This window comes from Dipodomys spectabilis, unplaced genomic scaffold (genome assembly GCF_019054845.1).
Source record: "Dipodomys spectabilis isolate Male_0828 unplaced genomic scaffold, ASM1905484v1 ptg000416l, whole genome shotgun sequence".
NCBI lineage: Eukaryota > Metazoa > Chordata > Mammalia > Rodentia > Heteromyidae > Dipodomys > Dipodomys spectabilis.
Window position 1 is genome coordinate 2,280,792 of NW_024871093.1, and position 26,758 is coordinate 2,307,549.

General features: G+C 47.3%; 1 protein-coding gene across 1 annotated transcript; it reads right to left on the reverse strand.

Annotated features, from left to right (window-relative positions):
* Positions 1-1,386: 1,386 nt before the first annotated feature.
* Positions 1,387-24,973, reverse strand: Sf3a1 (splicing factor 3a subunit 1). Its single transcript, XM_042667703.1, has 16 exons — positions 24,777-24,973; positions 21,421-21,542; positions 14,557-14,764; positions 13,322-13,579; positions 9,795-9,869; positions 8,779-8,929; positions 8,304-8,497; positions 7,357-7,474; positions 6,940-7,125; positions 5,764-5,885; positions 5,417-5,662; positions 4,674-4,881; positions 3,940-4,094; positions 3,007-3,108; positions 2,827-2,898; positions 1,387-1,762 (listed from the first exon to the last, which is right to left on the reverse strand). The coding sequence occupies exons 1-16, from the start codon at positions 24,837-24,839 to the stop codon at positions 1,661-1,663; spliced, it is 2,382 nt and encodes a 793-aa protein (XP_042523637.1). The 5' UTR covers positions 24,840-24,973; the 3' UTR covers positions 1,387-1,660.
* Positions 24,974-26,758: the final 1,785 nt, after the last annotated feature.

The window sequence follows — 26,758 nt, forward strand, 5'->3', positions numbered from 1 at the left end:
ACACTGAGCCACCTTCCCGTTTTCTGTTTTTATTTTTAAATCAAGCTCTTTCCTTCCTCTCTCCAGGTATTCACAGAAGCACCTTACTTCCTGTGATCCTGTGATACACTAATTCCAGAAACAGCCTGCATCAGACCCCATTCAGTGGCAAGGACTATGGTGTTTTGCACAGAACCTTTTCATCTTTGTACTGCAAGCATGTGACTTGCTCTCCCTGTGCCTCAGTTTACTAAAGTGTGAAATCACTCACGTGATTACATGAGTTAAAACTGGCAATGTGTGAACTACATAGGCTTAATGAAGCTCTTGAAAACAGATTACTAACTACATTTTACTCGGCCTTGGCAATGATAACTACATTTTTTTTGTTGGTTTTGGGGCTTCAACTTGGCCTGCTTATTGTCCCTGAGCTCTTTTTTTTTCTCAAGGCTACCACTTTGAGCCACAGCCACTTTGTTTTCTGGTGGTTAATTGAAGAGTCTCAAAAAGGAGCTGTGAAGGTGGTTCAGTGGTAGAGTGCTTGCCTTGCATGCATGAGGCCCTGGGTTCAATTCCTCAGCAGAAAAAGCCGGAAGTGGCACTGTGGCTAGCCTTGAGCTGAAGAGCTGAGGGACAGCGCCCCAGGCCCAGAGTTCAAGCCCCACCACCCACACACACACAAAAAAAAGTCTCAAAGATTTTCCTGCCCAAGTTGGCTGTGAACCACAATCCTCAGAACTCAGCCTCTGGAGTAGCTAGGATTACAGGCGCAAGCCACTGGCACAAAGCTCTACAAACTACATTTTAAAGAACCCTCATCTAAGCTGGGTGCTGGGAGCTTACATTTATAATCCTAACTACTCAGGAGGCTGAACCTGACGGTTCAAAGCCATCCAGGGTAGGTAAGTCTGAGTCTCATCCCAAAATAACTAGCTAAAAGCTGGTCTGGAGATGTGTCTCAAGTGGCAGAATGTTAGCCAAGTGAGCAAGCAAGCCAAGTAAACATGGGGCCCTGAATTCAAACTGATAGTGTCCTCCCCACCAAAAGCTCATTTTATCTTACTTATCCAGTGCCATTGAGCCCAACAGGTGATGGTGGTATCAGGCCTGCATGTGTCTGCTACCCCTGCCCCAGGGAGCATATCTTCACCCTTGTTGTGTGGGATATGGCCTGTGGAAGGTGCCCTGTACTAGTCATTTACATATACAGCTAGATTCTGGAGCATCACATTTTAAGAGAGCAATACAAATATAATGCTTTTAAAAAAAAAACTAAAAACAAAAACTTTGCAATAAGGTATGATGGTAACATGACTACAGATGCAAACCCCAGGACTGAGCACATGCTCATGGCACTGTTCAGTGTCTAAGAGCACAGGTGGCCTAAGAACAGGTTGTTTCATGTGGCTTTCACAAGGGTACAAGAGGTTTATTCAATCCATGACAACACAAATGATGAATGACCTTAGCAATCACATTTTATCAGTTACATGCCACTAAGCACTACAAACTCTCCCTCAGGACACTCTTGGGCTCATTTCCTAGTGAGGTGCCCAAAGGAATGAAGAACAAGAGGGAAAAAAAAATGTGTAGGCAGAGCCTGGGTCCAGGGTAGCTCCTGGGTCTGGGGCAGGAGGCAGGAACAGGAAAAGACAGAGCAGGGTCCCAACAGTGGTTCTCTCTACTTCTTCCTGCCACCTCTTTCCTTGAGGGCCAGGTGGATGATGGCTCCGTTGGCCATGTTGTAATAAGCCAGTGAGTTGGAATCCTTGATGAAGATGCCCTGGAATACAGATAGGGTGTTTTAGTGTGGCACCTGGCCTTGAGCACAGGACTGTAGCCTTACAACCCTTGGTCATTCCTATTTTGGACTTAGAAAAACAGCAGCTGGAGGAAAGGCCAGGGGTGGGGGGGTGAGAGCTCAAGCTGTTCCTAGAATGCTTGCTCTTCTCTACCTCCAACCTCTGTCAACATTTAGCTCAAAGCTCAACTCTTCAAGATGTTGGCCTGGACTAACCCCATGGGGCTGGCACGCAAATCATGAGACTTCATCATCTCAACCAACTGTCTCTATTCACAGACAAAACCGAGTGCAGACATGTCTGAGTCCAAAGGAGAAGGCAGCACTCTTGCACCACCTGGCACAACTCAGACTGGACTCCTTCCACATCTACACTGAGCCAAGCTGCTAGAGGTCACAAGGGCTAGGCCAGTGCCATAATGTCTCAGGAACCTCCAGGGACTCCCGAGCTTTGCCCTAGGTCTCCAACCCAGATCACAGGCAGAGGCAAAAGTTGTGGGTTTTTTTTTTGGTCAGTTGTGGGGGTCGAACTCTGGCCTGGACGCTGTCCCTGAGCTCTTCAGCTCAAGGACAGCACTCTACCACTTGAGCCACCGCACCTCTTCTGGTTTTCTGGTGGTTAATTGGAGATAAAGAGTCTCACAGACTTTCCTGCCCCGGTTGGCAGGATCCTCAGATCTCAGCCTCCTGAGTAGCTAGGATTACAGATGTGAGCCATTGGCGCCCAACTAAGACAAAAGTTTTCTGCACTGTATACAAGACTACCCGAAGATCCCCTAACTCTGTTAGGTCATTGGCCCCAGCACCCCAGGCAGTGTCCCCATTTCTAGGATGGACTCAGGTGGCCACACCCAGGACCCTCTACCCCACTGAGCATTCCCACAGAGGACATAGCTTCTGGGACTGCAGAGGTATTAAGAGTAGGACTGGGCTGGGGGTTTAACTCAGCGGAAGGGCACCTGCCTGGCACACGCAAGGCCCTGGGTTCAGTCCTCAGCCCTGGGGAAAAAAAAAAAAAGAGTAGGACTGAGGAAACTCTAACTCACTTCATATTGTAGCTTCTGTTTCCCTGCAGGCATGCCTGTGGCTTCGTGAATCTTCACCTTGATGACAGAGACCTGGAAGACCAAGGAGAAGTCATTTACTCCCTTGCTAAGGTTGCTGGAGGAAGTCATCCGCCCCTATGGCTCCATGCCATAGAGTCACCAGTTGGTGACAGCTCATACCTGGTCTGTAAGCGGGAGGGTGAAGACCAGCACTTGCCCATTCAGCTTCCATTCCGTCTTATCCTGCATGTTGGGCACTTGCACTTTGATGGACACAGGACCCTGCAAAATGAGAGGTGGTGGATATGGCTGGGGGAGCCCTGAACCAACCAGGAACCGTTCTGCTCTCCCAGGGCCCATCCAGCCTGGGCTCCTACACTTGGTCTGCCTCTCTACTGACATCCCTTGTGATAGTAAACGAAATTTCATTTCTCTTTTGTCACCCCATGCCTTGACTCCTAGTGTGTAGGGAGCTAAGAGGAAGCAGGTGGGTGACCAAGAAGCACCATTAGGGAAACAACATGGGCTGTGAAGTCAGAGACCTGGGTTCCCAACCCAGCTTCCCCACTGGCTGAACCTCTAAGCTTCACTACCTCCACCTGTGTGTGAACCAGGTTGAGCACAGTATGGCACAGTGCTACTGTGAGCACTGTACGGAGAGCATGGCAAATGCTCATCCACCTGACACCCAAGTAAATGTCTAAGAAATAAGCACTAGTTTTGGAAAGATAACGATTTTGTCAAGTGTACCGGGAAGGGAGAGCAGGAGCTGATTCTGCCTCCTCTCAGAAGCCTAATGGCTTCCCTACAAGTGGTGCCATGGCTCCTACCCCCCTTATTCCTACCCAGCAGCAATCTCTCCCAGGGCTGGAACTGTGGTTGGCAGGGGTGGAAGGGCAGGCCCAAGGATTTTCTCCAGGTGTCTAGGGCTCCTGTCATCTCCAGATCACGTTGCCTATGCAGCCAGTACACACCAGGAGACCCCCCCAGCTGCTGATCTCACACCTGACTCATGTTCACAAGCCCCCAGAAGTTCAAACCACGGGAGCAGAGCAGGGCCAGGAACACCTTATCCACACACTCCAGGGTGCGGGCAGCACTCTGATCACAGACCTTGTTCCTGCGCAGGAACTCCTCTTCCGGCATGAGGCTATCCTCTGTCTTCAGTTTTTTGGAGGCAGGCTCATCCTCCATGGGAGGTGGGGGGTGGACTGGGGGCATGGGGGCTGGAGCTGGGACAGGAGCCACAGGTGGGGCAGGAACAAAGGCTACAAAGACAAGCAGCAGAGGGTGAATGCGTGAGGGGACCAGGACTCAGGAGGGCTGGTAAGACTGAGAGAGAGGGAGATCGCAAAGGCTTTGCTCCTTGGAGGTGTGATATGTCACTCCCCATTGAGTCTGGCAGCCAGCAGATTATTTGGCAGGGAGCCCTGGGAGGCTGCCCATATCGGGCAGCAGGGAACTACAGAAGAGCAGTACTGATGGACTGAGTAGGTGCCGGCTGACAAACATCTGTCAGGCCTTCAAGATTTGAGTTTGTCTCAGGCCTGACATGAGTGTAGGCAGCAGCTATGACATATACCACTTCAACTTCCTACGTCTCCTAGGAGTTATGGCTTCCAGCTCCAGTTTGGGGCTGGCAGCAGCTATGACATATACCACTTCAACTTCCTATGTCCCCTAGAGTTATGGCTCCCAGCTCCAGTTTGGGGCTCTTTCATGTGCTACACCAGGGCCTCCCTCCAGGCTGGAAACAGCTGGAGTAGCTGCCACTAATATCAGCTACTACCCTGCACCAGTGTGGCTCTTGACCGCAATGGCTTGGAAGCTTCACCATAGATACTGACCTGTTGGTACAATCATGGGCGGTGGACGAGGTGCCATGATAGGAGGTGCTGAGGGAGGCATGGGCACCACGTTGATTCTGGGCGCATGGATGATGGGTGGCATGGGGGCGATCACTGAGCCTGGGGGCAGTCGGACCACAGATGCCATCGGTGGCCGGGGCATGACAGGAACTGCAGATACAACTGTAGTACGGACAGGAGGCGGCATCTGTTGGGTGAGGGGGAGACCCACAGGTCACAGGAAGCCAAGGCTTGATTCTAAGGGCACACACAGATGGCAACTGGTGCCTGAGGATGGGGGCTAGACCCTTGGGCTCATTCCCTTGGTGAAGAGAGATTGTAGCCTCAATCAGGTATAATAGCAATTTGTGGCTGAGGACCAGGGTGACATTCTCTCTACTTAGGACTTGGTGGGTCAAACTCAACCAGCTGCTCATGGCAGTTGGAACTTCTACAGAGACCAATCTCAACTTAGCCTCCTGGAAAAAGGCCAACAGTCCTCAAAGACCTGTAAAGCTCTTCCTGGCCTCAGACCACCCACATTTACCACTTTGCTTCCCTCCATGCTCAGTCCTACTCTAGGTAAAAGACCAGGCTAGAGGTTTCCACTTCCGTTTAAAGGTCCTTTCTCTCCCAATTTAATTTGGCCCCATTCTAAAGCAGTTGCCATCCTTAGACAAACGTATCCAACCCCAAGAACCAAGTCCTAGAAAGAATGAGTCACAGGGTGGCTGCTGGCTCACCGCAGGCGGCCGGGGCACCGAGGTGATGGGTGGTGCTGAGCTGGGGATGTTGGTGGCTGAAGATGGAGGTGGTGGCTGCTGTGGGATTTCATTTGGCTTGCTGGGGCCAATCTTCTCTTTGGTGTCATCTTCTGGCACCAAGCCCTTAGCTTTGTGGATGGCCTCAATCTGCTCCTGCAGGGTGATGTTGGCCTGGGCAGCCTGTTGGGTCCGAGCCATGCTGCCTGAGTGACCATCCCAGGTCACCTGTAAGGAAAAGCAAAGCCATAACCTGTCAGGACTACTGGAGCTGAGCCTAAGTGGGAGACAGATAGCAGGGAAGGAACAAAAATTCATGCAAACTGTACCTTTTCCTCTGGCTTCTGGATCTCCTCCTCACCTATCTTCTTACCAATGGCCGTTTCCTCCACACCAAAGATGTCAGTACGCCGCTCAGCCAACTGCTTTAAGCTGCTCTCAATATCCAGACCTATATGCAGTTACAGAAAAGGAGAAAAGGGGAAGATAAACCTGGTGTTTGGATAGTGCAGAGTGGAAGGCAGATTCGTGGCATAAAGCCAACACTATACTCTTGTACTCTGAGTGAGGATTGCAGGAGGCCTTTCGGTTCAGTGCTGAGCCTACAGGCCCAGTGCTTGTCCACCCATCTAACCGCTAAAAGCAGAGTGGGCCAGAGAGGCAACTGAGAGGATAGGGATGACTGATTGGGGTAAGTAGAATCAGGACAGAAAGCTCAGTCCTCTGCCCTGGCAGCGTCTGTTCCATCCTGCGGCTTTCCTCATGGCAATATGAGGACAACTACATCTCATTCAGTAAAAGTGCTCCAGCCATTTGTCCAAAAGGCACAGAGGGAACCTCATCACATTGGTGTCCCCTTCTCCTTACAGTAAGGTGAGAACACCTGGCTCATGGGCCATAAAAGGCCCCCAAAATCATTTGGTACATAACAGGACAAACATGTTTCTCATTGGCTATCCAATTATTTAGTACAGTCACAAATGATGCTATAGATATCCAATGGTGCTTGGTAGAAAAAGGTTCCTCATCCTGCTAGAGGATTCCCCTAGAGAGTTCTGAAAAATGAGAAGTCTTTTTTTTTGGTCAGTTGTGGGCCTTGAACTCTGGGCCTGGGAGCTGTCCTCAGCTCTTCAGCTCAAGGCTAGTGCTCTGAGTCACAGCACCACTTCCAGCTTTTTCTGTTTACATGGTGCTGAGGAATTGAACCCAGGGCCGCCTCATGCATACAAGGCAAGCACTCTACTACTTAGCCACCTTCCCAGCCCAAATGAGAAGTCTTTGCAACATCACAGGCTACACTTATCCTCCAATGCTTTAACTGAGGGCTAATGGTGTGGGTCAAGTGATAAAGAGTGCTTGCCTAACAAATGCGAAGCCCTAAGTTCAAACCCCAGTACTCCTCCCTCCAGCCCCAAATATAGCTTTCATTGTTGTCTTCTGGATTTACACAAAACAAGCTGACTGCATTTCAACACTGCTATGGGCTTTCTAGACTCTTCACTCACCTGGTGCATAAACCTCGTCATCACTCTGCTTCTCACGGATGGAGCGATCCCGCTGCTCCAGCCAGCGGGGATCAAGAAGCCCAATGCGCATGTGTTCCTGCATCTTGCTGGCAGGGATCTTCTCCCCAGTAATGGGGGACACAAGATACTCATCTGGTGCAGGGGCTGGAGGAAGAGGCTTGGAAGCTAAAAGACAACAGAGGTATCCAAGTGAGAACACGGGGTGGCAGCTGAGGCTGAGGAAATGAACCATTCATGGAAGACACATTTATTCAGTGCCATCCTTATACCTGGCACCAGGACAAGACTATGTCCTGCTGCCCCCATGAGCCTGAAATGGGTTATAAAGGTTCTTACAAATGCCTCAAGCTCTTCCAGAAATGACCTGGTCTGAGGAATGCAGAAAGCATGCCCTACCTTTTGGATCGTAGTCCTTCCGTACAATGACTTGGTCTGGAGTTGGGGGCAGAGGCGGCGGCATTGGTGTCTCTGGGGGTGGAGGTACCTTTTGCCCTTCTTCTTCATCATCTGAACCCTGAGAAGTAGAGGGGTGGCAGGATTCAGAAAGGAGACCAGCCCTGGCAGCTCTCAGGGTGGCAAAGAGCCTTGGCCTCTGCCAGCCAGTATCCACATGCTAAGCCTTCCAGGGCAGCCGAGGCCAGCCGGCGGTAGGCCAAGCTGCTTCCTCACAGCATGAATGGGAGCACTGGGAGCCATGGTGTTAACACTGCTCACAGGCATTTCCAGCAGCTGGCACCAGGCAGTCCCAAGGGGCCAAGGGCATTGCACATGGCGGGAGGGGCACGAGGGCGAGCCAACACTCAATGGTAGCTGCTCCCAGAGCAACGCTGGGAGGGAGAGAAAAAGTCAATTCCCACAGACACAGGGGCCCTTTCTTCTCAGGCTGCACACAAATTCTTTCCAAGGCAGAGAGCAGCCTGGCTCTGGAGACTGTGCCTACGTGGAGGATCAGGCTGGAAAGGCGTAGGGATATTGCAAAGGAAGTATGGGCTACATTTAGAAAAGCTCTGGGAACTGCTGATCCACTGGGCCCCTCACACAACATTGGGTGATGCAGAGTTCCCTGAGGGCTGGTAGGGGTGGTGGGGGCAGAGCCTCTGTGCTAAAGAGAAGGCAGGCCACAACAGGGCCAGTGGTTTTCAGATTCTTGCCTCTGAATGAATCTTTGTTGCTGCAGCTACAAAGAGGTCTGGTTGCCTGGGCAGCTGAATAGCCACTCTGGAGTAGTCAAGGGCCCATACTACTTTTAAGGGAAGTAGGCTTCAGTCTCAGTGGAGACTATCACCTGACCTGCCAGATTCGAGGGGAAAGGCCAGCACTCCCAAGGCCACCTGGGAGCTTACCTCATCCATGTCCTGTACTTGAGTGTCCTGATCCAGCTGTGAAGGAGGTTCCTCAGTCTTCTCCTGTTTCTCATCTTCCTCATCAGACTCAACCTCCATCTCCACCTCCTCACTCTCCCCAAACTTCTCATAGCGCTCCTGAATGAGGATGCGGGCCCCCAACTCCTCTGGGGTGGTTGGGGGTGGGAAGTTCCCTGGCAGGAGTGAGTCAGAGTTAAAGGCATTCCTAGCAAAAGCTCATCTAATTTGCCTGTTCATGAGCTCCCTAAGGGCTGGAGTGCTGTCTCATTTCACTAACTGCAGAGCCCACCTGGGGTGTGGCGTAATAAGTGGTTGTTGAATTATACTAATTTTCACAAAATGGTACAAGTGAAGGAAATACTCTGGCAGTGAGACTTTGATGCTCACTGGAACTGTGAACATCTACTTGAGGCCCCCTGGGATGGCTCAGGCAGCACTGCCCTCCCAGTCCCACCTTGTTCATTGGGCTGGAAGTCCACTGTCTCCACCACCACAAAATCATGCCAGTCAATCTGAGCATAGGCCACCCGCTCCTTCTCCTTCTCCTCCTCTTCCTTCTTCCTCTCACGCTCCTGGAACTTGGCCCACTCAACTCGGTAACACACCTGCGGGGATGGGCAACAGCATGGCACAGTTTAATCAGTCTGCTCCCAATTGGCTGTCGCCTCCATGGCTACCACAGCGGCCAACATCTCCTTTAGACCAGAGCACTGCTCTGCCCACAAGGGAAACTTGCACTGTCTGCAGGAGTTAGTAAGGTGCTCTGTGTTCACAGAAGCAAAACCTTACTCTAGGAAGTCTACAAGACAACCTAACCTAAGAACCAGCAATCTCAGAACCAAGAAACAGAAGCCTTCATCTGGCCACCAAAACAGCCAGTACTAATATGACTGCTGCATTCCGAAAACCTGGAGACTTCAAAAGGCACCCATCACCAGGGGACCTGCTTGGGAGGTAGCTTCCTGGCTAGAGTAGAAAAAGACTCCCCAAGTTAAGAGGAAAGCAAAGAGTAGTATTCTATAGCACCTAGATTTCTTTGGCTTTCATAGCCACAAAGCTTTTCCTCTCACCATTCTGGATTAGAACATAACAAGGTAGAAGTAGACATTTCTTACTGGATTTGCTTCTGGACCAAAAGTGTTTGAGATTTTGGAATATTTGCATACACATGATATTTTGGGGATTGGACCCATGTCCTATTCTAATTTATGTATATTATAAATGTAATTTTACACAACAAATTTAGTGCATCTCATTTTGACGATGACTTAGTACATGAAGTCAGGTGTAGAATTTTGCTGGCCTCACTCAAAATGTTCAGAACAATCTGGATTTCAGATTAGGGAGGATCAACCTGTACTGCTTCTGAAACTGTTTCCAAACAAACCAAACTCAGTGGCTGGTACATCCCAGGTTGTACTGATAACTTGCATCATCAGAAGCCAGTTGCAAAGATTCCTACTCAGTTACCTGATCCAAAACTTCTCGGGGATTTTCAGCCTCTTTCTTGAGCTTTCCGAACAAGCCTTTGGGTGGAATCAAAATCTGAAAGAGAAGAGTTAAAGCAACCATCAGTGTAACTATCATATCATGTGACAAAGAGGCAGCTTTGCTCTGAGCCTGTCACAGGGTACAGAGTTGAGAGTATGTGGGATTCTGAGCCTGATCTCAACTCTCTTGGCTGTAATCGGGATTTGGGGCAAGTTACTTAACAACTAGTTCTTGGTTTTCTTCTACAAGTGGTGACACTAGCATTTACACGTGACACCATCAACTTAAGGTTGTTTCCAGGATTATCAAGAAAAATATAAAGCACTGGCAAGTTGTCCAAAACACCATCAGAATGTGACAGCTGCTTCTGTGACAATGGCCTCCTAAGTTTTTGAAAATGCTACTCAAGCGTCCTCTTCACTGTCCTATTCTAGACTGCAGCCTATATAACCCACCTCCCTGAATTCCTAATTTGCTTTTTCTCCATAGTACTTATCAACCTGACATACACTGACATTGACATTGTTTCCTCCTCACTAGAGTAGAAACTCTATGAAGATAGGGCTTTCTCTGGGTTCTTTCCAATATCACATCTCCAGCAACCCTGAATAACATTTAACAATGTATGCTAACCAAGAAGGAACAGTGTCTTTGTTCTAACCAGCTAGCCATCTCAACTGACCCAACAGTTATCTACTGCCTCTGGCAAAGCAGTTCAACGCCACCCCATTTCTCCCTGTGCCTCCCAGGCATAGAATCTATCTGTTCAGTCCTCTGTTTTTGAACATAATTGTTGCCAATACCACCCAAGTTCAAAAGAAGAAAACAGCAAAATAACAGAACAGAAAGACCTGGTCATCTTCAGCCATGGAGGTACTCCCCAGGGGCAATTAACCCAAAGTTCACTTAAAACTGCTACTGTGGGACTGAGAAAGTGGCTCAGTGGTAGAGCTTGCCTTGCATGCATGAGGCCCTGGGTTTGGTTCCTCAGCACCACATAAGCAGAAAAAAAAAAGCCGGAAGTGGCACTGTGGCTCAAGTGGTAGAGTGCTAGCCTTGAGCTGAAGAGCTGAGGGACAGCACCCAGGCCAGGCCCAGAGTTCAGGCCCACGACTGCCCCTCCCCCCCCCACGGCCAAAGAAAACAAAAACTGCTACTGTGACCCTCTGGCCTTGGGCCCTCAGTGATTGCTATTCTAGCTGCATTACAGCTTCTGGATTTCATCTTTTTCTAAACACATTCATTTTTACAATTCTTTCTAATTATATGTTAGAGTAAAATAAGTCAGAAGAAATCTTTATGGATCCTTTTAGACATTTCACATTTGTTTCTAGATATCAAGAACAGATGTGCACAACTGGGCAAGTGGTTCACAGCAGTGAGTGCTTAGCCTCCTGAGTGCTAAGATTTGAGGATTGTGGTTCGAAGCCAGCCAGGGCAGGAAAATCCTTTGAGACTCTTCTCACCAATTAAGTACTAGAAAACTGGAAGTGGCACTGTAGCTCAAAGTGATGGGTGCTAGCCTTGAGTGGAAAAAAACCCAAGGACAACACCCTGAGTTCAAACCCCAAGACCAAAAAAAAAAAAAAAACAACAAAAAAAATAAAGACAACAGATGTAAAGAACATCCCAACTAAAAAAAAAACCACCTCCACTATATGTGCAAGAAAAATATGCGCCAAGAAAATATATGTCAGTATTCGCTGCAATAAATGAATGATACAATTTTAAATATCAGTATTATCATGTCCAAGATTCTTGATTGTGGCAGCGACAGCATGGTAGGCTACTAGAGTCTACATTGTTAATGCCAGATCTCCAGTGCTAGCTCCGTGACCCCCTAGCTATGTGGCTCTGGTCAGATTGACTTCTATGTACCCATTTTCTCTTCAAAAGTGAGCATAGTATGCCTGCATTATGCATGACTAGAGATTAAATGGGGAAATGCTGCACGTTTATTTTCTCAATGGTAGCTGTACTGTTTCTCAACACCTACCTAAATAATAATTGACTTAGTAACTTTGCAGCAGGAAGAAAAGGGTTCTAAGCCGGGCGTCGGTGGCTCACATCTGTAATCTTAGCTACTCAGGAGGCTGAGATCTGAGGATTGAGGTTCAAAGCCAGCCCGGGCAAGAAAGTCCATGAGACTCATCTCCAATAAACCACTAGAAAACCAGAAGTGGCGCTGTGGCTCAAGTGGTAGAGCCCTAGCCTTGAGCTGAAGAGCACAGGGAAAGCACCCAAGCCCAGAGTTCAAGCCCCACGACCGACCAAAAAAAAAAAAAAAAAAAATGGGTTTTAGAGTTAAATGTGGATTTCAATTTCAGCACAACTATTAACTATCTGAGAGATTTTGCCTGCCTGTCTTCCTTCCTCTGAGCTCTCCCGTAACACTTTCGCTCAAGGCTGGCAGTCTATCACTTGAGCTATACTTCCACTTTCAGCTTTTTGATAGTTAACTAGAGATAAGGGTTTCTTAGGCTGGGAGCTACCAGCTCACACCTGTAATCCTAGCTACTCAGGAGGCTAAGAGCTGAGGATCTCAGTTCAAAGCCAGCCCTGGCAGAAAAGCCCAAGACACTCATCTCCAGTTAACCACTAGAAAACCAGAAGTGGAGCTGTGGCTCAAATTAGTAGAGTGTTAACTATAAGCAAAAGAGCTCAGGGACAGTACCCAAGCCCTGAGTTCAAGCCCCATGACCGCCAAAAAAAAAAAGTTTCTTGAGTTTATCTGTCCAGGGTGGTGAATGCCCAAGGTTCTTCGAATTGTAATTTTCATATCTCCACTTCCTGAGTAGCCAGGATTACAACAGATACAAGTCACTGGCACCCAGACAATTTCCCTTTCTTTTCATTCTCCTTTTGTTTTTTCAAAGTTGAGGTTATGACCCAAGACTCTTATGCATACTAAGCAAGCACTAAGCTAAATTCTAACCCCATTGACTTCATCTAGTTGAGCCTCTTTCTGCTAAAACACCAATTACCGCCCAGGTTCTTGAGTGTTAATGGGGCCAAATGCTAAGAGCTTGCTGCTTCTCATATCCTTAGTAGACAAGCAAAAATGTACATGTACTTAAAAGCAGCTAGTACCACTAGGCCTTGTTACACAGCAGCACTTTTTTCCTTCTCTATTTTTTTTTTTTTTTTAAGTATTTTGGCTGCCACAAGCCAGTTATCTCCGTGGTAACTTTTCTGACACCTCCTGCTTAAAAGCTAAAAAGTCAGAAAAATTGTGACATTGTGAGGCCTTGCTTACAATCTGTACTCGTACTAAAAACCAAGATCAAGTGAGCTTTTGCTCTTCTGCTCCATGGGAAACAGCATGTATTTTTCACTTTAGAATCAAGAGGTCTGTGTTGCATTTAATGAAACACTGACTAGAAATCAAGATTTTGCAGTAAATTGGGATTCCTAACATTTGTCCAGGGAAATGGGCAGAAAGAAGTGAGGGGAGACATGCTGCCTTCCCTAAGCCTGGTCCCCAGCCCCCTACTCAGCCCACACACCTTGGTATACTGTTCCACCAGCTTCGTGAAGTAGTTGAAGAGACTGTGCTGTGGGCGGAGAAAGTCAAACTGGTAGTTGCGCTGCTCTTTCTGCATCAGTTGGGTCAGAAACTGGCGCCCATTCCTGGCCACAAACTGAGCCGTCAACTTCACGACATCAAGATCAAAGGCTGAGATGGAAGGAGGGTCAGCGATGAACTCAAACTCAGGAGGGGGCTCTTTGGGCACAATTGTCTCTTGGATCACCTGGGCTTGGACCTAGGACACAGAGAGAATGTGAGGCAAGGATACCCTCTCCCCAGCAAGATGGCTGTGGACTTCTATGTTCCACTTATTATGAACACAGCACTGGCACTTGCTATGAGAATCCTAATTCATAAGCGCTTACTACGGCTTCAACTCCCTGAGCAGCTCTGAGTGAGACCCACACCAAATATGTTCTCTGCTGCTCCAAAATCAAGATTCTAAACTAGGTGGCAAGACACCTCATGGGAATTCAGCTTGTAAAATTTTACCTGAAGGGGTTGGAAATGCAGGAAGGATGCCAAGCATGCAGTTCTACTGTACAAAGTGCTTCCATGACCTCTAAACCATGAAGCAGACAGATGAGGGAACTGAGGCAGTCTCAGGACTCGTGAGCAGTAAACTGCAAGGTCTAACCTAACTCTCCTACTGCAAAACAAGGGGATACCCTCCCCAAAAAAATCTGGGACAGAAACAAAGTGAAGGAAGCAGGCCCGGCTACACAGTCCAGTCTTCATTCATATCAGTTACAGTACCTACTGTTGGCCTCAGCATTCCCAAACTCAGCACACAAATGGTATTAGGGCAGCCAGGACAAGCCACACCACCTCCTTCAGCTGAGCCAGGCAGGAGGTCCTTCATATAGCACAACACTGTCCCTACACTAACTGTGGTCAAGGCCTTGGGCTTGGTAAACTACACCTGGACAGGCCTCAGACTCATCATCTGGAAAATAGTCATTCTGTGAGCTTCTTCATGCAGACCTGAGGCCAGAGTCCTCAAGCACCGAGCGCAGAGCTTAATGAGCAGTGCTTGGCAAGTGCCAGCCACCACCAGAACCTTGCCACCTGAGCCTTATTATCTGCCCCTGCAGGCTGGGGATAAGGACTTCACTTCTCTCACTGGGTGCTTGTGGATGGCAAAATTAATTATGTGCCCCCTCCCTCTCCTTGCTTCCTCCTTGGCCCAGAGAGAGAGATAAGGCTCCAAACCTTCTGGGGCAGCTGCTGCTGGGTAGTTTGCTGCTGCTGCTGCATGACCTTGGGGATGGCAGCTGAGGGTTCCTGAGCTTTCCCCTCCTTGAATTCGCTGACCTTATGGCGATAGTAGGCATGGTAAGGGTCATTGGGGTTCAGGAAGTTGAACTTGGGGTTGTTGATCTCATTCTGTCGTATTCTAGCTTCAAATTCAGGTCCATTTCTGGAGGGAAAAACAGAAGAATTGATATTCTAGCTTCAAATTCAGGCCCATTTCTGAAGGGAAAAACAGAAGAATTGATATAACTTTCACATTGCAGGCATGGCTCAGGCCAAGTTCAAGTCCCAGTCTCAGACAAAAACAAAAACACACAACTTTCCATCTTCCCTATACTGCCTGTTTAAGACTGTCATTGTTCTAGTACTTTTTTGTCAGTCCTGAGCTCTTTTTGTTTTTTGTGCCAGTCCTGGGGCTTGTGAACTCATGACCAAAGCATTGTCCCTGAGCTTCTTTTAGCTCAAGGGCAGTATTATACACTTGGGCCACACCACCACTTCTAGCCTTTTCTGATTATGTGGTACTGAGGAATCCAACCCAGGGCTTCATGCATGTTAGGCAAGCACTCTTCTACTAATCCATATTCCCAGCCCAGTCCCAGGTTCTTTGACCACTTCTGCCATCTCTACAACCGGCTGGACTACTAGTGTCTTTTCCTTTTTTTTTGTTTTTGTCATTGGTCTTGGGGCTTGAATTCATGGCCTGGGTGCTGTCCCTGAGCTCTTTTGCTCAAGGCTAGTGGTCTACCACTCTGAGCCACAGTGCCACTTCAAGTTTTCTGGTGGTTAATTGGAGATAAAGAGTCTCATGGACTTTCCTGCCCAGGCTGGCTTTGAACCCTGATCTTAAGATAGCAGCCTCCTGAATAGCTAGGATTATAAGCATGAGGCACTGGCACTCAGCGGCAACTTTATTTTAGTAAAACTTATGTTAGGCTGGGCGCTGATGGCTCATGCTTGCAATTCTAGCTATTCAGGAGGCTGAGATAGTTCAAAGCCAGCAGGAAAGGCTGGGAGACTACCTCCAATTAACCACCAGAAAACTGAAAGTGGTGCTGTGGCTCAAGTGATGATAGAGTGCTCACCTTGAGCTGAAGAGCTCAGGGACAGTGCCCAGGCCCAGAGTTCAAGCCCCACGACTCACAAAACAAAACAAAAAGACTTACATTAGGGCCCAATATATCTTTTTTTTTTTCCCAGTCCTGGGGTTTGAACTCAGGGCCTGAGCCATTTTTGCTCAAGCCTAGCAATCTACCATGAGCTACAGCAACACTTCTGACTTTTTCTGTGTTTATGTGGTACTGAGAAATCGAACCCATGGCTTCATGCATGCAAGGCAAACACTCTACACACTAAGCTACCTTCCCAGGTCCCCAACATATCTTTTTAAAAATAATGATTTTTAGGGGCTGGGAAGGTGGCTCAGTGGTAGAGTGCTTGCCTTGCATGCATGAGGCTCTGGGTTTGATTCCTCAGCACCACATAAACAGGCCCAGGTCTAGAGTTCAAGCTCCACAACCGACAAAAAAATAAATAAATGATTTTTTTTAAAGTAATAGCTGGGAGTTTTGGCTTTGTGTGTAGTATTGTGGATCTAACTGAGGGCCTAATTATGCTAAGTCAGTGTTTCACCATTTTGTTGCATCCTCTGGCCCCAGTTAAGCAGCAAGCAAGCTGAGCAAGCACAAGGTCCTGAGTTCAAGCCCTAGCACCAGAGTGAAAAAAGGTACACATTACTACTCCAAATACAAACTAGTAAGCCCTCACTAACTAAAGGCAGTCCAAAGTAAAGATAGCAAAGTGATAATAGCTCAGTAAAAATTTTTAGCTCAAGACAAGTGCTGGTAGCTCACGCCTGTAATCCTAGCTACTCAGGAGGGAGAGATCTGAACATTACTGTTCGAAGCCAGAAAAGTCCCTGTACCACAAAACAGAAAAGCCAGAAGTGGTGCTGTGGCTCAAGTGATGGAGTGCTAGCCCTGAGAAAGAGACAGTTGTCAGGGACAGTGCCCAGGCCGAGTTCAAGCCCCAGAACTGGCAAAACAACAACAAACTCAACAACTTTGTCCAAGTATTGCCTAAAATCAACCATCCCATTTTCTATTGAGAGGCCCATGGAAGAAATGCTACAAGGACTCAGATCCTTAGATGTGCAGGGCTGTGTACTACACATTCAGATGACAGGGCTAAGATAAGACTGCCAGGGTATGGGGAGGGATCTCCCCTGTTCTCCCTACCTGGGACAGGTCTCCTGATAGGTCCAGGTCTCTAACGTGCATGTCTTCAAAATGTCAATATAATGTGGACATGTCCTGGTCAGGATGTCTATGGAACCCTGCATGGTTTCCCAATGGAACTAATTCAAAGCGCCATACATACATGTGACACCTGTGCTGTGTCAGGCAGAAAAGCATATGAACTTTTAAGACTCTAGATATGGATATGTTTCATGCTGACTCCTGGCCTGCTCTAATACAAAGCACTCCCTCCCTGCCTGCCTCACTCTCTCCATGTATAAAGTATGGCTAATCTGGTCTTTCCTCTGTGCCTTCAAGCATCATCAAGCCCAATTACTTAAGATGTCCAAGTCTGTTGGAATCAAACAGTGGCTATGAAGGTGAGGAAGGGTACTTCCACAAATGTTCAAGATGCATGAGGTATTAGCAGATGCTTGGAGAGCTTTCATTGTTCTTCTGGCCACAGCCCTACATTCAAAGAGGTGCCTCAAACATACCACAATATGGTTGTAAGAGCTTGTGCCAGCCAGGTCACTCTCCACACCTAATACCAAGCCCTGCCAGTTAAAAAAAAAAAAAAAAGACTGGAGGCAAGAGGCTAGCAACTCTGTCCCAGATTAGCTACCACAAAAATCTGAGTAATGCTGGGGTGGGTCAACACCCAGGCTAGTCCCTCAGCAAGCTCTGGTTACTCCTTATAGCGTGACTAACACCATGAGGTCTCGATTTGACTGTGCAGCAGTCCAGCTGGAACCTCAGGCTTTAAAGAAGCATTTCTATCTTACTACATAACAAACCATGCACAAGCAGGAAGAGGGCGAATGCACACTTCAATCGTCTAAACTAGATCACCATGCCCACCAAATGCCCAAGGCAGACCAAGAACTCTGCTTGTCTCCTGCATGGCTGTCTCTTATGCCCACAAGCCCGACACATCTGGAAACAATTTGAAACATATAATGATGAGAATGCAGGCATGTTCATTCCAAACTATTCTATTTCTTTAAGTTGGCTTAGTGTTAATTTTAGCAGTAGATCCTCTAACACAAGGAATAAATTTCAGCAGAAAAAGACGTGATACTGACTCAGCCCAGCTGGTGGGACTTTTTAAGGGTAGTTTCCAACTTAGTGGTTCTATTTTTGTTTTTGTTTTTTGTTAGTTAGTACTAGGGAAACTCAAGGCACTCTACCACTTGAGTTATCACCCATAGACCAGTTTAGAATAATGTAAAGAAGGAAGACCCAATTTAGAAACCAAAAGCTCCTTTTGACAGCCATACTTGATTGCAGATGACTATTACCTGTTCTATAACATATGTGACCCAGAGAAGCTTTCTCCCAGAGCAATGTAAACAAAGGTAAGTGCATAAATACTACAAAATCAATGACTGTGGCTAAAAAGATCCAACTAAACAGCTGGGCACTGGTGGCACATGTCTATTATCCTAGCTACTCAGAAGTTTGAGATCTGAGGGTCATGGTTTGAGGCCAGCCTAAGCAAAAAAAGTCCGTGAGATTCTAATCTCTAATTAACCTCCAATAAGCTGAAAGTGGAACTGTGACTTAAGTGGTAAAGTGCTCAGGGACAGCATCCGGGCTCAGAGTTCAAATCTCAGGACTGGCATACTCACACAAAATATCCAGTCATAGAGACTGAAGCCAAGGCCTCACACGTGCTGAGCAAGTGCTATACCACTGAACTACAAGCCCAGCCCATGTTTACTTTTTTTTTTTTTTTTAGAGAATGTCATTATGTAGACAAGGCTGAATTTTCCAGCCTTTTACCTCACCATCCCAAGCACTGGGATTATAGGAGTGTGCTACCATGCCTGAATGTGTGTGTAGTTTTTTTTTTGTTGCTTTGTTTTTTGGTGCCAGTACTGGGGGGGGGGGGGGGGGGGGGTAGCCACTGTCCCACAGCTTTTTCACTCAAGGCTGGTACTCTTACCACCTGAGCAATAGGTCCACTTCTAACAGCTTTTTGGTGGTTAATTAAAGATAAGTGGACTGGCTATTCGAGCCACGATCCTCAAATCTCAATCTCCTGAAATCTCAATCTCCTGAGTAGCTAGGCCATTAAAGCATGAGCCACTGGCACTCAGTTGACCATGTGTATTCCTCAAAAGAAAACTTGCATAAACTTTTATATCTGTGGCAGCAGATTGCACAAAATTATTGGAAAGCTGCTTGGTAAAACATTTTTTTTTAAATATTAAAAAAAAATACTATCGCTACTGGGTGCTGGTAGTTCCCACCTGTAATCCTACTCAGGAGGCTGAGATCTGAGGATCACGGTTCAAAGCCAGCCTGGGCAGGAAAGTCCGTGAGACCCTTATCTCCAATAGACCACTCAGAAAACCAGAAGTGGTGCTGTGGCTCAAGTGGTAGAGTGCTAGCCTTGAGCTGAAGAGCTAAGGGACAGCGCCCAGGCCCAGAGTTCAAGCCCCACAACTGACAAAAAAAAAAAAAAAAAATCTCAAGGCTGGGAATGTGGCTTAGTGGTAGAGTGCTTGGCTGAGCATGCATGAAGCCCTGGGTTTGATTCCCCAGTACACCACATAAACAGAAAAAGTGGAAGTGGAAATGTCGCTCAAGAGGTACAGTGCTAGCCTTGAGCAAAAGAAGCTCAGGGACAGTGCCCAGGCCCTGAGTTCAAGCCCCAGGACTGGCAAAAAAACAAAACAAAAAAACTCTCTCAGCAATTAAGGTATCATACAGTTTTCTTCTAATGAAACAATCTAAATAGGAAAGAAAATGCTAAGACTTCCTTACAGTTTCTGGCCCTATTGGTCAAGTGGAAACACTAGGAACAATTTCAAAGGAAAATTCAATAGAAATGGCTAAATCAAGGAAGGCCTATCTTCTACATAGGGCACACACTCATCTATAGAAGACATATGGACAGGGCTGGGAAGGTGGCTTAGTGGTAGAGCGCTTGCCTTGCATGCTCAAGGCCCTGGGTTCGATTCCTCAGCACCACATAAGCAAAAAGAAAAAAGCCGCAAGTGGCACTGTGGCTCAAGTGGTAGAGCGCTAGCCTTGAGCTGAAGAGCTGAGGGACAGCGCTCAGGCCCCACGACCAGACCAAAAAAAAAAAAAAAGAAGACATATGGACAAGGAAGATCACAGAGCTATTTGGGAAAATGCTTATAACTCAGTGTAGAAAGGAAAACCAAGATATGACAGTATCTGCTACATTCCAAAGACCTAAAAAAAAAAAAAAAAAAGGTGGGGGGTACCTGCCATAACCCAAGAGGAAACTAGAAAAAGTGAAACTGTTGGTAGTTTAGTTCTGGCTGTGAGATCATACTAATGTTTTTTGAAGGGGAGGGAGGGAGCCATGGCAGGGTTTGAATTCAGGGGCAAGCACTGCTTGGGAGTGTACTACATTTGAGCCATACCTCCAACCCTGTACCAATTCTTTAGCCACATCCTTTTCCTTTTTTTTTTAACCTATCAGGGGAAAGCATGAGGGTTGCTATGACACATGATCTAAATACGTACAATGCAATACAAAACAAAATGCTCTAATAATGTTCAAGCAGAATAGCTTTTAACTAAACCCAGGTTATCAAAGTCCTTAAAATATGATATGGGTCTGCACAGAGTAGACAAACTGAAAACATCAGCCAGAGTAATCTCTCTCTCTGTCTTCTGAATACAGATGGGGCATGAACTCAGGGCCTATATGCTGTCCCTAAGCTTTTTGCTCAAGGCTAGTGCTCTACCACTTGAGCCACAGATCCACTTCTAGCTTTTTGGTGGTTGTTTAGAGTTCAAGCCCCAGGACCAGAAAAGGAGGGGGAGGGGAAGGGGGAAAGAGGGAGAGGGCGAGAGAGGGAGAGGGGAGGGCTGTAAGCCTAGGTTTATTATGTTATAATCTTGTTTTTTAAATAGTGGCAACTAATCTGAATTTTAACAAAATATTGTTAAGCAAAATAAAACTGTATGTTGGACACAGCTGGCTAACTGCTAAAAGACTACTCTTAATGGCCTAAGCAGGTGAAATACTGACCTTTGGAGTCAAGTGGCTCTCAAGAAGATTCCATCTAAGGACATGAGAGAGTAAGTACAATGGGGAGGGCTGGAAGGAATGCTGAATGACCTCTACCACATCCCGGAAGACAACTGGCAAGTGCATGATCTAACTGAACCCTAGGCAGTCTCCTACTACCCCATCACCACCTGCTGACAAGGTGGAACTGCACTCAATTTTGCAAATGGTCCTTCCATAATAAGACTGACCAAAGGTCTTTCTTCTTTTCTTTCTTTTTTAAAAAAATCTTCTTAGGCAAGTAGCTCTTAGACACACATACTGTGACAAAGCAGCTTTCTAGAAATTTCCTTGGGCTCATTTTGGAAGCAAGTCTCTTGGTGACTGTGTCTCTCCCTTATCCCAAAGCTGTGCTAGGTTAGTTACCAGTCTGTTGCCTATCTCATTGCCATGTTGTGGTTTTAAATGAGCTTACAAGCCTAAGCCAACAACACTTCTGTAACAATCCCACGCCACTTTTTGGATATGTATCCTTATACAATGTGTATGATGCACTTGTTTCCACCATGCAGGCAGCATTAACTACGTTACCTGGCCACAAAGCTGGCAGTCTTGTCAACGATATTTCTGACTTCTGGGGGAGGGTAAATAATCCCCACCACTGGCTTGGAAGGGGTAGAATCCTCCTTTGAAGATGCTTCTTCTTCATTTGGCTGTGAAAATAGAGAAAGGTCTTGAAATCCCTAGTTTGGGGGAGATATCACCCATTCCCCTCAGGATACTACTAAGAACCAAGGGTTTGCCCTGGATCTCTGCTTGAGAAAAGCAGCTCTCTTAAATGAATGGCACATGCAGAGCCCATTCCTGAACTTGAGAAACAACAGTTTTCTGTATCCCCTCTTCCCCAGTTAGACTGCGAGACTGTCTCATAGGAAACAGGTATCTGCACTCATCTAGCTACTTATTTATTGAAGTACTAGGTATCACAGCTAGTGCCTCAGGAAGATACCCAGGCATCCAGTTACTCAACACTTAGGCCAGAAATCTGCATGTGTACAAGTATGGTAAGATTTGGGAGTACTAAATGCATTCTAAGAAACTACAATGCAGAATCCAAACGGCCATGTTTTTAATACTGCACCAGCACTGGGCCTGGTATGTAAGTTTTTTTCTGGTGTCAGTACTAGGGCTTAAACTTAGTTGCACTCTCAGTTTTCAGATCACAGCTGGCACTCTATCACTTGAGCCATGCCTCTAACAAGCATTTTGCTGGTTAACTGGTGAAAAGAGTCTCAAGATATGTCCGCCCTGGCTGACTTCAAACAAGCTCCAGAGTAGCTAAGATTATAGGCATCAGTCAGCAGTGCCTGGTTGGCATGGAATTCTTAGTGACTGTTTATTAAGTAAAGAAATAGGAAGACTATAGTCAGTAATAATGTGTTTAGCATGTACAGGGCCCTGGTTTTGATCCCTTACATTAAAAAAATGAGGGAAGGGAGGGAGGGAAACAAGAGAGAGAGAGAAAGAGAAAGAAAAAGAGAAAGAGAAAGAAAAAGAGAGAAAGAAATAAAGGAAAGAAAAGAAGGAGGGAGGGAGGGAAAGAGAAAGGAAGAGAAAGAAGAGAGAAAGGGGTGGAGGGAGGGAGAGAAGGAGGGGAAGGGGGGAGGGGAGGAGAGGAGAGCAGAGGAGACAAAACAGCTAGGTGCTGGTGGCTCATGCCTGTAACCCTAGCTATTCAGGACGCTATAATCTGAGAATCACAGTTTGGAACCAGCTCGGATGGTGATCATCATATTTATATTTCCATTGTAGCTGGAATGATAGGTGCACACCATAGGGGTCTTGAGAACTTTTGCCCAGGCTGGTTTCAAACCACAATCCTCTTGATCTGACTTCTGATTACCTAGGGTTACAGATATGAGACACAGCATCTTGACTGTTTTTCTACTTATTAACCTGGTATCAATTTTTTTATTTTCCCCCAGGGCCTAGAAAGTACTAGGAACACATAGGCATTGAAATGTTTGTAGAAAGCGCATGGATCTCACTTGTTATGTTGCCTGCTGTAGTCTGAACTCAAAAGCAGTGATCAGTATATATAGCACACACATGACAGGCATGTACGCATGCACACACGCATGTGCATACACACAAAAACAGTGACCATATAACTAACATAAGCTAATAAAATAGACATATACTAAATAGAGTAAAAAAGGAATGTAGTGCTGGGAATGTAGCTTAGTGGTAGAGTGCTTGCCTAACATGCATGAAGCCCTGGGTTTGATTCCTTAGTACCACATAAAACAGAAAAGGCCAGAAGTGGCACTGTGGCTCAAGTGGTAGAGTGCTGGCCTTGAGTAAAAGAAGCTCAGGGGTAGTGTCCTGGCCCTGAGTTCAAGCCTCAGGAGTGGCCAAAAAAAAAAAAAGGTAATTTCCCTTCCCCAACTATACTTCTGGTATATTCCCACTCATCCTTCTAAAAAGCCAATTTAAATTTCACTTCTGTGGGCTTCCTCTATTTATCCCTCTCTCCCAACAGTGATTAAATTACAAACCCATTTGTACCTAACACTTCTACTAGTTTGTAGCACACTATACTGTATAACAGTGTGGTTGAAAGTTGATCTCAAGGTCCTCAAGCACTCTTTCAGGATTAAGGCTGGCACTTTTACCACTAGTTCAGCATTTGCTGAAATTTCAGACATTTCTGCCTGGTTGGGCCTGGAACTATGATCCTCCAGGTCTCAGCCTTCTAAATAGCTAGGAATGGTCTGGGAAGGTAGCTCAGCGGTAGAGTGCTTGCCTTGCATGCATGAGGTCCTGGGTTCGATTCCTCAGCACCACATAAGCAGAAAAGGCCAGAAGTGGCGCTGTGACTCAAGTGGTAGAGCACTAGCCTTGAGCTGAAGAGCTGAGTTCAAGCCCCTCGGCTGGCAAAAAAATAAATAAACAAATAGCTAGGATTACAAGTGTGAGTCACCCAGGTCCAATTTTTTTTTTTTAAAGGCACTGGGAATTGAACCCAGAATGGCCTAATAGCAGACAAGGCTCTACCACTTGATCCATGCTACCAACTCTTTTGTTTGTTTGTATTTGGTTGAGATAGTCTCCTCTCTTGATCCTCCAGCCAGAGTACCAAATAACTGCGATTACAGGCAAGCACCAAGTCCCACCAACTAGGAGCCTTTTATGGACTGCTAGCACTGCATCATTTACCCTGATCTGAACAGTAAAGATTGCTGAACACCCCGTGTAGTCTGGGTGCTTTCCTAAGACAATTGTTGTGCATCATTCATCATTGAATCTAGTATAGTGTCTGGCTTAGGGCAAACACTAGGTAGATATGGTGAAATCAGCATCCCCAAACATATTCTTCAGGTTAAGAAATTAAAGATTAGTGGGTAGCTAAGTGGGCCCAACTGAGAGACTGAATGGCTGAATCAATGCTTTCACACTTTAATTACCATGTAATCTTTGTTAAAATCTATATTCCTAACTTAGAAGGCCTGGAGTGGAGATTCTTCTTTTCTTTTTTTGTCAGCCCTCGGGCTAAAACTCAGGGCCTGGGCACTGTCCCTGAGCTTCTTTTGCTCAAGGTTAGTGCTAACCTTGTAGCGACACCTCCGGCTTTTTCTGCTTATGTGGTACCGAGGAATCCAACCCAAGGCTTCATGCAGGCAAGGCAAGCGCTCTACCACTAAACCACATTACCAGCTCAAGAGATTGTATTATTATTATTTCTAATAAGCTGCTTCCTAGGTGATGCCTATGCTGTTCTGGTCCAGAAGTCTGAGCAGAGCGGGAAGCGCAATGCCTCCTGGGACTTGTAGTCCCAGCCTCCAGAGTGCTTCCGGCCAGAGCCCGGAGCGCCCGCGCTGGCGCGGAGGAACTAGGCCTAGGCTCGGGGGCCGCCGGCAGGTCGAGGAGAGGGGGTAACGCAGTACCTGTTTAGGCTCCGTGGCCACCGGCGGCGGCGGAGGCACCGCCTGCACGGGTCCAGCAGGCATGATTGCGACGCTCAGGGCTGCCAGTCCGCCTCGTTATCGAAGACCGGTACAGCGTGAAGGCACACTCCCCCGCACGGACCGTAAGACCCGCTCGCAAGATGGCGGCGGCCGAGTGAGTCGCCGCAGAAGGCAGCTGACGCACTTCCGGCCACGCCTCCTTCCGCGCGCGCTTCCGGCCCCTCCCAGCCAGCTCGGCGGCGTGCGACGCCGTTGCCAAGGCAGCGCGGTGTGGGCGCCCGAGTAGGGCGATCCCAGTTGCTGCGGGCGCGTTGGGGGCAGTTCCATTAGCTGGTGGGACCTAGCGGCTGACGCTGCGACCAAGTCGGAAACAGGTGAGATGTTCGGCTTCGCTGGGCGGCCGCGGGCCGCACTCACATGCCCTGCCTGGCGGCTGCTCGCTTACTCCCTGCGATCCCGCCCCGCAGGGTCTCCCTGCAGCTTCTCTGTGTGAAGCCGCACCTGCTCTGAGGCTTGCGGCTTGAAAGCCTCGCTTGATCCACCTCCCTCACTTACCCGCTTCCAAAACCCACGCCCGCGGTGCTCACGTAACCCTAGCTACTCAGGAGGCTGAGATCTGAGGATCGAGATTCAAAGCCAGTCAGGGCAAGAAAGCCATGAGACTCTTATCTCCCATTAACCATGGAAAAGCTGGAAGTGGAGCTGTGATTCAAATGGTATAGTGCTAGCCTTGAGCAAAAAAAAAAAAAAAAAGCTCAGGGACTGCACTTAGGCCCTGAGTTCAAGCCTGGGTACTGGAACACGAAAAGAAGATGCCTTCTTGTTTAATATCTGTGCTGAATACCACTAGGGCTGCCCTGCATACCCCACCCCTCTCCTAACAGAGGCACACCTCCAATCACCAGCTTCTTTCCTGAGAGCCTGTTGCCTTCTGATCTCATCTCCATCCCAAATCCAGAATGTGGAGTGTGGACTTCAAGCCCTTGATCCCTCCACCCTCCCCCCCCCACATCTTCCCCCTTCCTCCATTCTGTAACTGGTTTATGCCATTGTTATTAACATAAGATAGTGATAGGAGCTGGGCACGGGTGGCTCACCCCTGTAATCCTAGCTACTCAAGAGGTTGAGATCTGAGGATCATGGTTTAAAGCAAACCTGGGCAGGAAAGGCTGTGAAAATTCTTTAGCTCCAGTAAACCACCAGAAAACCAGAAGTCGCACTGTGTCTCAAGCGGTAGAGCACTAGCCTTGAGCTGAAGAGCTGAGGGACAGCAGACCCAGAGTTCAAGCCCCATGACTGGCAAAAAAAAAAATAGTGATAGGACTTATTGAGCATTTGCTATGAGCCAGATCTTGAGCCAAACACTCGATGTGACACATCATTTATTCTTTATAGCAGCCAAGTTACAGATAAGGACTGTGATGTTTAGAGTTGGGGGAGCCAGAATCCAAATTCCAGTCAGTCTTCTGTACTAGATGGCTATTCTGTTGTCTAAAGTCACTTCAGTGTCTCTGGAGGCCAAGTCATGACAACTGCCATATAAGTGGTTTTAGAGTTTCCAAAGTATTTTCATGGTGGTGACTTGGAGTCTTAGTGCATCAGCTGGAAGGTAGGCGGGTGACTTGTAGTCTTAGTGCATCAGCTGGAAGGTAGGCATGATCACCCAATGGGGCAAGGTGTAGTTGTAGGAGGGAAGGGGCTTACATGTTTGAATGGGAGTGAAATAAAGGCTTCTGCCTTCCTCTGGGAGTCAAAAGTCTACCTGAAGTCCCAGGGAATGAAAAGAGAGATAGAGTAAGCTGTTGCCCCTACCTAAGAGCAGTTGGCTCAGTTTATGCCCTTACCTGCATGGTCATCGATACAATGCATAACTAGCAGTTTCAGGCTAAGGGTTCCACAGAAGACTGGGGAGTTACAGAGAAAGCCCATGTGGAACGCTCCTTCCCTCCATTCATACCTAA

What these genes read in the sequence shown, in the direction of transcription:
- Sf3a1 (XM_042667703.1), bottom strand. Translation starts at nt 24,839, where the DNA reads ATGCCTGCTGGACCCGTGCAGGCGGTGCCTCCGCCGCCGCCGGTGGCC. An exon ending in AGCAGCAGCTGCCCCAGAAG is followed by an intron (nt 13,580 to 14,556) that starts GTTTGGAGCCTT and finishes TCTGTGTCCTAG; the next exon opens with GTCCAAGCCCAGGTGATCCA. An exon ending in TCCAGAAGCCAGAGGAAAAG is followed by an intron (nt 5,663 to 5,763) that starts GTACAGTTTGCA and finishes TTTTCCTTACAG; the next exon opens with GTGACCTGGGATGGTCACTC.